At 34.7% G+C, this 16431-nt stretch overlaps 1 protein-coding gene across 1 annotated transcript in view; it reads right to left on the reverse strand.

Moving 5' to 3' along the window:
* LOC150095666 (two pore channel protein 1-like) overlaps positions 1-16431 on the reverse strand; it is a 355100-nt gene that overhangs the window by 281907 nt on the left and 56762 nt on the right. Inside the window, exon 4 of the mRNA XM_090409936.1 lies at positions 12801-12914. Coding sequence (XP_090266062.1) covers positions 12801-12914 — 114 coding nt within the window. The remainder of the gene's footprint in view (positions 1-12800; positions 12915-16431) is intronic.

Below are 16431 nucleotides of genomic sequence, written 5' to 3' on the forward strand. Positions count from 1 at the left end.
GTATACTTGCATAGATCTTGCCAGGAACACTCTGTAGGGAAATACTGCTATAATTCTGACATTCAGTATTTTTTCCCTTTTTAAATATGGGTACTATTAGAGCTCTACTCCAATCATCGGGAATTCGTCCCTCAGTCCAGGCTTTCTGAACTATGCAGTGCAGCCACTGTAAGACTTTTATACCACCATACTTCAGCATTTCTGGTCGAATATCATCTACTCCTGCTGCCTTTTCACATTTCAAACCTTTGATGGCTTTTTCTACTTCAAGTATGGATATGTATTCCTGACTATATGCCTGTTGAGTGATTTTTACCACTGTGCTGTCATCACTGCTTGTTTCATTTAGCAATTTTTCGAAGTAATTACTCCATACTTCAAGGATATCTTTTTCTCCCGTTTTCATGTCACCTTTATCATCTCTAACTCCTTTTACAGCACACTTTCCTCCATTTCTAAGCTTCTTCAACAACCTCCAGAATATCTTATCACCTTCTTGATATTTATTTTCTATGTTCTTGCCAAAGTCCTCCCATGACTTTTGTTCAGCTAGTTTTACACAGTGTTTCGCTTTCTTACATTTGTCTCTGTAGTCTCTAAGAGCAAAAACTGGCTTATTTGCCAGGAACTTTTGATATGCTACTGTTTTTGTTTATAATTTGTTCTAATAAATATTTCTCCCTGCTTTGGAAATCTTCTAACAGCTAACTTCTTTTGTTTGTTTGTGAGAAAGACAACATCCACAAGAAAAATCAATTAATTTTATGTTTTCTTAGATATCCTAAAAGAAAAAGAACAAATTATCACAACTGATGAAACATGCAGTTAAAGGATTTTAAGATATGTTCTTTCTTGTGGTTATATCAGTTTCTTTAATTTAATATCAATTTTGTTCTAGGTGATTATCAAACATTCCAGCCTCCCTACCATACAATGCAGCAGTAGCTCATACGATGGTTTTTTAGCAACAAGCAGCTGCTGTGAAACAATCGCTGCACACTTCCGTGGCTGTTCATTTACAACATTCATTGCTTGTTACCAGTAGTGCACTCAGGATTTAATCTTGGGGAACGGGGCCGAGTTGAGTAGGTGATTTGAGAATACACATTATGCGTCGCATACGACTGATGACTGAGCATCTTTCCATTTTCTTGGGGGGGGGGGGGGGGGGGGGGGGGCGCTTATCCCTCTCCCTGGGTGAGCCACTGCTTGTTACATCTCTTTGGGTGTTTCATTGGCTGTGAATTGTAAACTGTTTATACTAATTATTTTCTTGTCACAGCTCTGATAAAATCCAAGTATGGTTGCTATTGTTTCCAGTGAAAAGAAGTCGCATAAGCTAGAAGTCGAATTACATTACCTATGAAGAATAAAATAATTAAATTTGCTGAGAATGGTGTATCGTAGAGAGGCCATAGGCTAAACTTACTTGCCACTACTGTTGTTAGATTTGTAAAAAACAAATATAAAGTTCTTAGTCAAGTGGGAAAAAAAGCCACTAGTCAATATTACAGTTATCTGCAAACGTGACAATCTTTTTGACAAAATGAGAAAACTTTTAATGATGCAGATTGGTATGTAAACAGGTCGGAGTGTTCCTTTTAGCCATGCGATTCAGAATAAGATTTATGTTTCCGAAAATTATTCTGAATATTTGTTTTATGTAACTGACGTAAACAAATGTTTTATCCACATCATTTATGCACATATATGACTATCTAAAACGTTATTTAGCCATTACATGCATTCTGCAAATGTTATTTAGCCATTACTTGCATTTTATGCATTCTGATAAAAAAAGACAGTGATTCACTAAACGATGAAATCGTATAGTGAATGTTCATTCATGATTATTCACTATCTAATAATCATCATATTCACTATACAATGATTATTAGACCTCCCGGGAGTCAACGACTCATATTGGGAGACCCTCCATTACACACACACAGCTCATCATATTATGGCTTGAATGCATTCACTGTCTTCACACTTCCAGGCAACGCATTCCAACCACTCTCAAACTCACCACGTAAAAAAAGCAGTCCTTACTCATTTACTTACGATCGTTTTATACAACGTCCAGGGATGGCCTCTTGTTCTGCCCTGACTCCACCCATTCTATGAAAAATCTGATAGTCATTATTCAGATAATTATCCCTTAATAACTTAAATATCTCAATGACATCCCCTCCCCTTGCTCTTTATCCACTAGACTCTACAATGGCATTCCCTCAATCTGTCTTCATGCTCAACGTTCCAGTGACTAAAAACCACCATTAGTCAATCGTCTTTGAATCTTTTATAACATATCTTCATCCATTTGAAAATCAAGTAACAAAATCTTGGCACAGTAATTCATATGTGGTCTAAATAAAACCATTACATCTTTATCCCTATATATCAGTGTTCTCGGCATCAGTGCCAGAATGCGATGTGCAGTCCTCACAATTTTAGCAAAATATCTTCAACATATCAGATCCTTATCCACTAACATCACCAATATTGGTGGATAAGGATCTGAAATGTTTCATTTCCTCTAAGTCCTCTAAGATATCTCCCCACCATTCTATATTCTGCTTCCCATCTGTGCCTTCCATACTTTTAAATCTTGCGAGGGTGTGCGGAATATTTCTGATAACCACCGTGAAGGAATTGAGGTAGAATCTCATAACTTACACACTATTCTACATATTCCTCATGAACTGTTATATACTTGTTACAACGATGCCCATTTTGAATCCTCTGTTAAAAAAAGTCTTTCCTTTTTTTTTTTTTCTTTTTTTTTTTTTTTTTTTTTAATTTGGGAATAGGAAATAGTCAGATGGGGCCAGGCAGGGCCGGCTCTACCGAAGGTGCAAAACATGCATTTGCACAGGGTGTCAAATTTTGGGGAGCAGCAAAATTGGCCCAAAGTATACGAAAAATAAATCATAAAAAAGTCATTTATTCCTTCTCTGTTGAAACCAGACTTCAGGATGTCGTTAGTTAAATTTTTACATAATAAAACTTCATTGGACTGTATTTTTTTTAAAAATCATATCAATTAAAAGAATGTAGTGTTAAAGGGTAAATTTTCTCTCTATCTCTCTCTCTCTTTCTGTAAAAAATATAGTTTATGATCATTTTTAATTAACTTATGAATTTTTATTAGCTAATACTGCTATTTAGAATTTATGATCAGAGATGTTGAAGCCTAGCTTAACAGCATGGCTTTTAAGATGCCATTAAGGTTTTTTTTTTTTTTTTAAGGGGAAGGAGCGGCAAAAATGATACTGCATGGGGCGACAAAATTCCTAGGGTCGGCCCGGGGGCCAGGTCTGATGAATATGGTGTTTGAGATACACACTGAAATCCCAAGTTGTATATTGTCTGTTGGATTTCATAAGCAGGTGCATTGTCCTGCAAAACTAACATGCCTCTGCTTAGTTTCTTGCAATGTTTTTCCTTCAGAGCTGCTGTAACAGTTTCACCTTTTTTGAGGTACTTGGTAAGGATTACACCATCCATATCCTAAAAGACAATGGCAAGAACCTTCCCTGCTGACTTTTTGGTTTGAAACTTCTTTGGCTTCAAGTTGTATATTGTCTGTTGGATTTCATAAGCAGGTGCATTGTCCTGCAAAAGTAACATGCCTCTGCTTAGTTTCTTGCAACGTTTTTCCTTCAGAGCTGCTGTAACAGTTTCACCTTTTTTGAGGTACTTGGTAAGGATTACACCATCCATATCCTAAAAGACAATGGCAAGAACCTTCCCTGCTGACTTTGTGGTTTGAAATTTCTTTGGCCATGGAGAACCTTTGTGTTTCCACTCCATTGACTGTTGTATGTTTTCTGGGTCATAGTGATGAAGCCATGTTTCATCAATGGTCAGAATACGAGCTAAAAAATTTGCACCTGATTTCTAAAAATGATCAAAAATCCCTTATTAAGGCAGTGGTTCTCAAAGGGCGCACTGGTGTGCCCTAGAAGATTTTCAGGTGCGCCCTGTGGTATTCCAGAGAAATATGTGTCCAGATATAAAAATAAATATACTTACTCTATTATACCTTTTCATTATGGATATACCACTCTTTTTGTCAACACATCAATATTATGTTAATTAACAGTGGTTTTTCTTGCAAAGAGAACAAGAATATGGTTTATTCTTGTTGTGTATATTACTTATTTTAAAAGTGTTGGAAGTGGATGTAATGTGCATATTACTTATTTTCAGATAAATACACCGAAATAAAATGGATAGATTTCTCAAAAAGAAGCGTGATATTGAAGAATCAGATTCTGGAAATGAGCAAAAGTTAAGTGCAAGTAAGAAAGCAAAATCGCGGCCTACTCGCAAATATAATGAAAGTTATTTGCGCTTTGGTTTCACTTGGACCGGAAGTGAAGATCATTCTTTGCCGCTATGTTTAGTATGTGGATGTAAAATGGCAAATGAATCATTGCTTCCTAGTAAATTGAGTAAACTATACACTCTAATTTACAAGATAAATCTGTAAGTTTTTTTCAAGAGATTGTCTGAACAGCAAACAAAAACGGCAAATTCTTTTAAAGGTATAATGACTGTTTCTGATAAAGCTCAAATCGCTTCTTATCAAGTCTCAGAACTGATAGCAAAAAACATGAAAGATCATACTTTAGGTGAGTCACTTATTTTGCCTGCATGCAAAAAAATGGTCATGACAATGCTAGGAAATGAAGCAGCAATGAAAATAAGCAAGATTCCTCTGTCCAACGATACAGTTCAAAGGCGTATTATAGAAATGTCTTCTGATATCGAGAAAAATGTATGCAGTAATAAACTTCAGTATTAAGCTTCAAAAATTTTGCATTGCAAGTTGATGAGTAAACAGACATTACCAACAAAGCGCAACTCTTAGCATTCGTCCGTTTTATTAATGAAGATCAAATAGTAAATCAGTTTCTTTTTTGCAAAGAATTAAGTGTGTCTACAAAAGGTGAGGACGTCTTTAACATTTTGAATAGCTAGCTTGATAAATGGCAGTTAACATGGAAGTCGGGTGTAGGCATTTGTACAGATGGAGCCCCTTCCATGATAGGCTGTGTTAAGGGCCTTATATCTTTTGTAAAAAAACAAAATGAGAATGTTATCGTAACTCACTGCTTTCTTCATAGGGAGGCCTTGATGGCAAAAACATTGGCAGAAAAATTAAGAGAAGTTTTAGATCAAGTTGTTCAGATGGTAAACTTTATTAAAACAAGACCTGTCAAATTGCGTTTATTCGAAAAGCTTTGTATCGATATGGATTCACAACACAGATGGCTGCTTTTACACACTGAGGTGAGGTGGCTGTCAAGGGGGAAAGTACTTACCCGTGTACACGAGCTACAATAAGAACTTCTTGCGTCTTTTGAAGAGATGAAACAATTACATTTTTGTAACCTCCTTCGGTGTGAATTTTGGATTGCCAGGTTACAGTATTTGGCTGATATATTTCAGCAGCTCAATATTTTGAATACTAGCATGCAAGGGAAAGAAGAAAATATTCTCACATCCACTGACAAAATGAAAGCGTTTCAGAGAAAACTACAGATTTGGAAAAGAAAAGCTGTTGAAGTTAATTTGGAAATGTTTCCATTGGTAACATAACATAACACTTGCATAAATGAAACACTTCCAATAATAGTTGAACATTTAACAAATTTAGAAGAAAAATTGAGTTCTTATTTTCCATCACTTAACACCGAACAATACGATTGCATTTATGGAAACTTCAAGTGAGTTTGGTTTAACATTAACAGAAGAAGAAGAACTGGCAGCTACATCCACTGATCGTGGATTGATGATTAAACATAAGGAATTGTCTCTTGAAGCCTTTTGGATTTCTATAAAAGAAGAATATGTGTCAATATCTAAAAAAGCTTTGAACATTTTACTACAATTTTCAACATCATATTTATGTGAATTAGGATTTTCTACCCTCGCCACAATTAAGTGTAAAAAGAGAGGAACTCTTCAATGTATTGACGAGGAAATGAGAGTTTGCCTTTCAAATATATGCCCAAACATTGAAGCAATCGCTAGGACACATCACGCTCATGTTTCTCATAAACACAAGAATGAATAAACTTAAGATATGTTTCATGTTATTTTTTTTTTATCGCATTCTTTTTTTCTGTAATATTTGACTTAATTATTATAACATATTTCTCAGAAATGTGTATATAGTGCGCCTACAATTATTTGTAGGATTTTAAATGCATCCCGACTTCAAAAAGTTTGAGAACCACTGCCTTAAGGTGATAGCACACGTTTTTTCTTTTGGTCAGCATTCAAACCTTTGGGGACACTTTGCTGAGAGTATTATCTGCATGTCCAGATTTTGGTAGATAATGACATCAACTTGTTCCCTGGATGTCTCTAGAGTCTTTGCGATGTTTTTGGCTGGCATTTGTTCATCAAGGATTATGGCATGCACTGCATCAAAGTTTTCAGGTGTAATCGCTGTAGAAGGTCTCTCCTTGACCTGGGAGCATCTGTGTCTCAGGATGCTCAGCTTTCAAGTGTTGGTTATACTGGAAGGCACAGTCCCCTAAATGCTCACACAATGTTTGGTGAATCTCAGTTGCAGACTTTTCTTGCAGCACAAAAAATCCGATGGCCCGTACCTCTGTATCTTTGAATTTCTTCAAATCCGTTAACATGTTTTCTTACATATCCTAAATGAAAAACAATAATTATTACGATTTCAGGAAACATAGGTGTTAAAGGGTTTTAAGATATGATCTTCCTTGTGGTTTATATAAGGTGCTTTAACATCATTTTTGTTCTAGGTGTTTATCAGAATTTTTCCGTTCCCCCCCCCTCGTACAGCTTGTTACTTTCACCACACCATAGTGACTTCCTCTTCTGAAATATCAACAAGTCCTACATGCTGATTGATACCGAGTTTACTGAATTCCTCATATATATCTCCAACTCACTTACCATCAGTGTTCTTCCTCCCTCCCCACTGACCTCAAGTTCTGTAGGATGTTATTTTCACGAGGATGAAATACCTTTATGAAATGTTCATTTAACATCTCAACTATATCCGCCTCAGTGGATATCATTCACTGCAACCAGTATGCCCCTCAAAAAAATCGCTTTCCGAACGAAGTCAGATAAATAGTGACCTTAAAGATATATCCCTCTCAAAACAATTCAAAACAAAAAAAATTGCACACGCATCTTCACCCCACATGCCTTATAATTAATTTTTTTGTGAACTGTATTTTCGATGAATTGTTGTTTTTCGATCAATTGCGTTTCGATAAACTGTGTTTTCGATTAACTGCTAATCGGTGAATTGCTTTTTCGAGAAATTGCTTTTTCGATTAACCGTTGTTCGATGAACTGTTTATTCAGTGAATTGCTTTTTCGATAAATTGTCGTTCAATGAATTGCATTCAATGACCTGTCTTTCAGTGAACTCTCCGATACCATATTTCTTTCCCTGATGAAAACATCAGGGAATGAAATATGGTATTGGGAGAGGAGTAAGGCAAGGATATCACCCGAATTGTTTTCTGCCACATTAGAAGAGATCTATAAGAATATCTCATGGGAAAATTATGGAATTAGCATTAATGGAAAAAATCTCAATCACTAGGTTTTACAGATGATATCGTTTTTTAAGCAAAAAGTAAAGAAGCAGCAGCTCAGGGAATGCTAAATGACCTTGATAGAGAAAGAGGAAAAAAAGGATTAATGATTAATCTAACTAAAACCAAACTGATGACAAATTGAGATCGTACCAAACTAAAATTAACTGACAATCATATTGAAATTGTGGACTATATTTACCTTGGTAAATGACCGTATTTTTCCATGTATGAGATGATACTTTTTTCTAAAATTTTTAGACTAAAATTGGGGTCGTCTTATACATGGGGGGGTAACCAGTTGAGAGACCCTCAGTTGCTGTGGTGAAACTGCCAGTACTTGTCTCAATGAACAGGCTTCTGCCAATCACTAGCCTTTGTTAACTCTGTCAATTGATGTCATTAATGGCTGATTCTGAAAACATCAGGGAATGAAATATGGTATTGGGAGAGGAGTAAGGCAAGGATATCACCCGAATTGTTTTCTGCCACATTAGAAGAGATCTATAAGAATATCTCATGGGAAAATTATGGAATTAGCATTAATGGAAAAAATCTCAATCACTAGGTTTTACAGATGATATCGTTTTTTAAGCAAAAAGTAAAGAAGCAGCAGCTCAGGGAATGCTAAATGACCTTGATAGAGAAAGAGGAAAAAAAGGATTAATGATTAATCTAACTAAAACCAAACTGATGACAAATTGAGATCGTACCAAACTAAAATTAACTGACAATCATATTGAAATTGTGGACTATATTTACCTTGGTAAATGACCGTATTTTTCCATGTATGAGATGATACTTTTTTCTAAAATTTTTAGACTAAAATTGGGGTCGTCTTATACATGGGGGGGTAACCAGTTGAGAGACCCTCAGTTGCTGTGGTGAAACTGCCAGTACTTGTCTCAATGAACAGGCTTCTGCCAATCACTAGCCTTTGTTAACTCTGTCAATTGATGTCATTAATGGCTGATTCTGAATAAACCAATCAGAGCTCTGAAGGCAGTCATACATCTGCAACTCATTGCATGGTAAATTAATGCATTAACAATATTTTGAGCACTAGCCCATAAAAATGTCCAAAAATAAAAAAACTATAAAGAAAATGATATGACTGGAACTGAGAGTGATGCATAATTTCTTAGTATGTATCTTAAAAATATTACCTAATTACTAAATATACTTGGAATATTTTAAAAAAATATCAAATGCAGTCTGTTTTATGTTTAAAAAATTGATTTCTTAATTTTGGGTTCGAAAAAGTAGGGTCTTCTTATACACGGAAAAATACAGTAGTTAGTTTTAAGGAAAAACAAAATAAAGAAATAAATAGAAGAATTACACAAGGAAACAAAGCATTTTGGTTGTATAAAGATTACTTGTTAGGAGATCATTTACCTATCATCCTATCCTATCAGGCACTTAAGCACCCATGACCTTTCCAAGTATTCTTTGGCCTTCACAACTGCAACCCGAGGATATTAACTACATGAAAGTTTTGATGATGTGAACATAGAACTGTTGAGCTGGATTGAATTAAAAAAAAAGGAAAAGTCATCAAAGGAAGTCGTGGAAGGATGATCTACAAAGATAAGACATGAGATAGTGAACATTGGCTAAAAGCAGACAGAAATTGAAAGTTAGGGGGAGAACCATATCCAGCAGTGGATGGAAAGAGGCTTAAGAAAAAATATTTTTATGTCACTCCCACCCATGAAGGGTAGTAAACCTAATGTATATTTTTTTTTCTATATTATTAATTTTTTTATACTTTATTAATTTTTTTTCCTTGTATTTTTCATTCATTTTTTTACCTGATAAGAAAGACTGCTCTTGAGATCAAATATGGAACTTTTTCAAGCCACTTCAGGCCTCCAATAAGAGGGACAGTGATCTCACACTGGGCAATGAAATTCATCTACCACCTAAAGAATATCACAAACATCCATGCCCACAGCAGGATTTTAAATTACAGCCTGTTGGTGGGAGAGTGGATATGCTAACCAGGCCAGGAATTTGGTCTTCATGTTAGATGAAAGTTTTTATTTTATGATTAAAAAAAAAAAAAAAAAATTAAAATTGCTCGCTCCTCAAAGTCTTAAATACGAGGTTTCATCAACATTGCTTCATCCATTGTTGAGTTGTTTAATATGGATAGACATATAATTAATCTAAAACTGCTGTTTTCTTGCAAACATGCTGAATAGCTAATTATATTTAGAAGATAAGAATAAAAGATTAACGATTAATCAAAATTATAGACCAGGGATTCTCAACCTATAGTATGCGTACCACTGGTGGTACATGAGCCACTGCCAGGTGGAATGAAAACAGAGTATAAAATAAAAGGGTAAATTAATATTTTTTTTGCTCGCAACATTAGTTGAGAATTAAAAATGTACGCACATATATTTAACAGTTCTACTTAAATATTTCATGCAACTAAATGAAAACAATTAGATTTTACATTATCATTAAAAACTTTTGTATAATAATATACAAAAATAATACGGAAGTTCAATTTGAATTTAATGACAATGACAGAAAGTAACTCGAAAAAAAGGATTAATATATTTGATCGGACAACAATGGAAAACAGTTTGACAGTTGTCTTTTTTTTTAGCCGTGAGTCGCAGTTACAGTTAAGAAAGTATTGTTGTTAGATTATTATTGTCTTTGAATGCAAGATTTTATTTGTGAAACTGTCATATTTATATGTAGTTTGTGCCAGAGGGTAGAAACCGGAACATGAATAAGTGGTTAATGAGTGGGTCCTCAAAAAGATTGAAAGGAGAAATGAGTGTAAGCGGGGGAGGAAAACAATTCTTCTCTGCCAGAAGCCACTACTCTGAATCCTAACCAACCGATGGAGGACATCATTGTATAAGAATGTAACAAAAATCCCCGTACAGCACAACGTAAATATAATCTTAGTTATTTATCATATGGTTTCACATATATTGGAGAAGAAACCACCTTGATAGAGAAAGAGGAAAAAAAGGATTAATGATTAATCTAACTAAAACCAAATTAATGACAAATTCAGATCGTACCAAACTAAAATTAACTGACAATCAAATCACACACTGTTCCCCAGTGTGTGATTTGTTATGAAATGCTATCAAAACATTCGATGAAGCCTTCCCTTCTTAAATGTCATTTTGAAACTAAGCATGGCAATTTAAAACACAAACCTTTGGAATATTTCCCAGAGAAAAACTGTCTGATTTGTCAGCAAGGAAAAAAGAAATATCCTCATTTAGGATTTAACACGAAGGCTCTGGAGGCATCTTATGAAATCAGTTTAAGAATAGCTAAGGCAGGAAAACTTCACACGATCGGAGAGTCATTAATATTACCAGCAGCTACAGATATGGTTAGAATAATGTTGGGGAGAAAAGGCAGCAAAACAACTTGAAATGATTCCATTATCCAATGACACTGTATCATGAAGAATTTCAGATTTGTCTTCAAATGTTAAAGAGCAGTTAATAGAAAAAGATCAGGCCAGTAAATGTTTTTCCATACAATTGGATGAAACTACTGACATTACCAGCATGGCCCATTTTCTTACATATATAAGATTTACAAATGGGAAAAAAGTGAAGGAAGAGTTCTTGTTTTGTAAACCACTGCCTGCTCGAACAACCTCAAATGAAATATTTTCAAAATTAGACCAATTTATGAAAATGAATGATATAGAATGGAATAAATGTGTTGGTGTTTGTTCTGATGGAGCACGTACAATGGTTAGGAAACACAGTGGCGTTGTTGCAAAAATTAAAGAAGTAGCTCCACAAGCAAAATTTGTACATTGTAGCAGTCATGGTGAGGCTTTAGCCACAAGAAATATGCCTGTTGCTCTGAAGACAGTTTTGAATGAAAGTGTGAGAATTGTTAACTTCATTACATCCAGAGCTATGAATCACGACTATTTTCCATTTTGTGCAATGAAATGGGTGCTGAACATGATTCTCTTTTACTTCATGCCAAAGTCAGGTGGCTGTCAAGGGGAAATGTATTGAGCCGTCTGTTTGAACTTCGTTCAGAAGTGCAGATTTTTCTCTCTGACAAATCCTCAGACTCAGACTTGAATTATTTCACTGATGAACTGTGGCTTGCCTGGTTGGCTTACCTGGCAGATTTATTTTGTCACCGCAACCAGCTGAACACGAACTTGCAGGGTGCGTGCACTTCCTTATTCTTGGTACAGGATAAAACTGCAGCTCTTAGAAAAAAACTTGGCTTCATCATTAAAGAAATCGAATACTGGAAACGTGTTCTTTCCATTGTTGGATGCTTTCTTAACTGAGAATGAAATTCTTCATAGTGAACTGGCAATAAATATAAAGAAGCATCTTGGGAGTCTAATCACAGATTTCAAGGAATACTTCCCTGAAAACCTGGCTTCAGAATTTTGGATGAGAGAGTCCTTTTCCATTGATAATACCTTACCAGAAACGTTAACTCCTTCCGAGAAAGATGAACTGATCGAGCTCTCCTGCGACGGAAGTCTCAGGCAAACGATCAAGAGGATGGATTTAACAGACTTCTTGATGGCAAAAAGAAATGAATATCCAATGATCTCAGAAAAAGCTGTAAAATTTCTGTTGGTGTTTGCAACTACTTCCCTTTGTGAATGTGGGTTTTCTTCTCTCATTTATATCAAAAACATGTACAGGAATAAGTTGAATGTTGAACATGATTTAAGACTCAAATTAAGTCAATTGAAACCAGACATTAAGAAGCTGTGTTCAGCTAAACAAGCACAACCTTCACACTGAAACAAGAATGTGATTTCTGTAATTAAAAATGTTACATTTATAGCTTGTACTGATTGTACGTTTATTTGAGAACTGGAGTACCATTATAATATGTGTTTGCCAAAATTTATGTATTCACTCATTATTATTTTAATTTTTAAAAATTGCACATTTTACAGAACAATCCATTGAATAGATTCAAATAGTATCTGTTCTCCAATAAATAGCTGAATAAAATAATAAATAACTAAATAAATCACTAATATTGTAGAGAAATGCTTATTTTTCCCCTGGGACCAACAAATCACACTTTTCCAGAAATGCTTACTGGTACATCTAATATCCTGAATTAAATATAGTGGTGCACCACTGGAAAAGGTTGAGAACCCCAGTTATAGACCATAACTCACACAGAAGACTGAAATTTTATTACCTTTACAACGGTTCTTTTATGAGTGAAGAATGGACGTCCACCCATCCATCTTAATTTCATAACTAATTCTACACCCATTACTGACAAACATAACAACTCAAGGGAGGCATGGATCTGAAAAATACAATGCAATGAAACTCCTGAAACAAATTTTAAAAATAAATAAATAAAGCCATATAGTTTAATAAATAATAAATAAAGTTTAATAAATAAATAGTCATATGGCACATTAAAAACAGCAGCACAAACAAAACTATACCTGAAAGCACACGTGCTATATGACTTAACACAGTTTATACAAATTTGCAATTTTACAGTTTTCATATCTCTAAATATATTTAAGATATACAAACAAGTTAAATCGTTCATATTTGGTCTAACGTATTAAAACTGAAAACTTTATTAATAAGAGACCATACGATTTAATGAATAAAATACAAATTGCTTACCAGTTTCACTATAACGCTTCTTTATTCATGTAACTTGGTGCATTTGTATTTACACCAGTACAGCCTTGATAATGCTAGACAGTAGCTAGTGAAACTGGTAGGCAATTTGTATTTTATTCATTAAATCGTACGGTCTCTTATTAATAAAGTTTTCATATACAAACAAGTTTGACCAGTTTAAGACTCTTAAATCAATTTCCTTCCAAAATACTGTGTACAAATTTAGTATTGAAAAGTTAACACTTTTTTTTTGCTATTTTATTTCTTCATATTTTTTCCTCTTCAGTTCAAAAAGTGTAAGGGATTTTCTATGGGATTTCTTCAGGACTTTTGCTAACTTTTTTGGGAGAGAGTATATGGGTATCAGATGTCAATTTTTTTTTTTTTAATCTGGTGCAAGCTGGAGCCATTGGATAAGAAGGTATTGTGGGTATGGTAAAGTGGCAAAGGCATTATTCAGAGAAAATCACTTTCGATCTGTTTATCAAAGTTTTTATGATACCATACTATTGAGAATGGTGGTGGTGGTGTGAATGTTGATGGCATGTAATTTAGGTATTTAGAAAGGACTGCTGTTTTAATTTCTAAAGTGAACTGGACTATGTGATGTTGGCTGTTGAGGTGTGTTAAAAAGGCATTCAGTGTATATGCCGTGTGGAAAATGGAAAACACATAATCAACACAGCATAACTAAATGATAGATCACTGTAGAGCAGAGTTAATAACTTTCTCTTCAAACATTTCCATAAAGAATGTTGGAAGAGGGTTAAGGAGGGAAGCAGAGGGCATGGTGTATACCCACTATTTGCTTATAGAGAATTTCCCTGGCCAAACAAAATAGCCTTAGTTCATAGTGAATGGAAACCAGGCTGAGATATACTAAGGAAATTCAGCTTGGATTAAGTCAAAGGTGTTTTTTTTTTTTTTGTGAGATAACTGTGAATGAAGAGGAGATATTAAAACTATCTATTAAATCAGTACTGTGGAGGGGTGAGATTTTAACTGTGCTGGACTTAAAATAGAAGGAGTGCTGTATGAATGAAATGGTGTTGCCAGCATTCTGAGGCTTAGCAGTTGGCAAATGCCTGTAGGCAGCTAAATCAATGCTAATCACAACTGGATGTAATGGTATATTCTGTTTGTAAATTTTAGGCAGTTCATATATTGGAGGAGAAGGGGGGGGGTCTGGAATTATAAGGATTAAATCATTTTGTGATTTATACAGGCTAATAGGTAACAATTTAGATGAGCTAGTGAACAGTTTTCATTTGAATGTCAACAGAATTATAGTCCAAGAGATGGTGGGTGGATTGATTCTTTAGCAGGGTGGTTAACTGATAAGCATGTGTAATCAAGTGGTTTAAGATTACTTGGCAATACCCCCTATCCACTTTGTAACCATAATTATTTTTTTTTTTTTTGTTATTTGCCAATTCTACACTGAACTATACTTGCTATACTGAACTCCTAGGGACCAGGGACATTGCTTGTTAGCTTATTATAGCACAAGGTTTGCTATAGTGAATTCAGGGAAACAAATACTACCTCCCCCACTCCATTCCCATGAAACAAAGAAAATAGCATGAAAGAAAACAAAAGAAATGTGGGACAACAAATTTTTTTTAAAAAATGCAAAAAATAAAACAAAGAAAATCATGGGAAATAAAGCAAAAGAAATTGTAGGAAATAAAAAGGATTATGAGAAACATAACCAAGGAAAAAATTGCAGGAAATCGAACACTTATGACAGAACACAAAGCATTAGGAACTGCATATAAAGTACACAAAACTAAGAACATGCAAATGCAAAACAATAATGGGAGGCATAAGAAAGAAGAGTCCATGCAGTTAGCCTAGTGGCTGTGTGCTTCGCAACCATATGCCTAGGGAAGGAGTGTCCGAGGCTCGATTCCCATCGGTGATGTGAAGAGCTGAAGGATCTTCCTCAGCCATAGCAAGTTAGTTGGTCTTGGGCGTGGACAGTAGGATTTTTCTCCCACAAAGCAGGCAAACTGGCCTCGAGAACTCAACACCACTGCAGACATAGGATACACCAGGGTGTAGAGCTGACCACCTTATCCTGTGAACGGTTAAGGTCCGATGATTAATAAACCCTCAACACCACAAGGTAAAAGAGGGAAAAGGAAGATGAGATAAGAAAGAAGAAGAAGAGTGTGAAAATATAAAAATTAAAATCCAAAATTCATACTGAAATTCTGAAATGTTACATTAACTTATATTAATATCACTTACTTGAAATTTTCATAATAAACAAAATATGTGCAATCTGTACACAGAAATAAAACATAAAAACTTCAGCAGTCAGTCAACTTTATAATTGATCACCTGATGAACAATAGTCTACATTAGTCAGCCAGAGTGGAGAAGAAAGGGAATGATACAGTTGGAGTGAATGTTGGCTTCCTAACTGGACAGAGACTCCATAACGTATGATTGTCAGAAATTAATACTGTTCTCTTAGAACTGTAAATTAAAGGAATATTGCACAATATACAGTATTTTTTTAATTCCAAGTAATGAAATTTGTTTGGGTAGTAACAGCTCATTTAATGTTTGAGAGAATCTTTATTCATAAGGTAAAAAATTGTAAATTTCTATTAAAACTATACACTACTTCTAAAATTTTTATTCATGACAGAACACAACAGACTTTTTTATTTTTCATTTCCTTGGGGAGTGCTCTTCGCATATTCTGAAGATAATGCCATGTTTGAAATGGCTCACACATCATTATTTTAGTGAATCATCTATTTTATCAATTTATTCTTTTTTGTTTTAAATTCCATCTTCTATTCCAAAGTTTTTAGCATTCAGAGTTACTATTTTCAGTTTGAATTCATATGTAACTTATACAGGGTGTTCGGGATAAATTTGACAGTTTCGTAAGGAAAAAGAAAATCTTCTTTGTATCTATTAAATTTAATGAATTGACAAAAAAACATTACAGGCAGAGTTAATTACAATACTATCAACAAGATTTACTCAAAATAACCACCATTAGCATCGATCACAGCTTCAATTCTGCTTCGGAACCTCGAACAAGCTGATGCTACAGTCTCCCTGGGAAGGGCCGCAAAAACTGTTTTAATTTTATCCATTAACTGGGCTTTTGTATTACTGGAAGTGCGATTGGTGTCTTTTTCAACTGCGCCCCATACAAA

Source organism: Typopeltis vanoorti, chromosome 20, assembly GCF_054136105.1.
Source record: "Typopeltis vanoorti isolate ZY-2024b chromosome 20, IOZ_Tvanoo_1.0, whole genome shotgun sequence".
Classification (NCBI taxonomy): domain Eukaryota; kingdom Metazoa; phylum Arthropoda; class Arachnida; order Uropygi; family Thelyphonidae; genus Typopeltis; species Typopeltis vanoorti.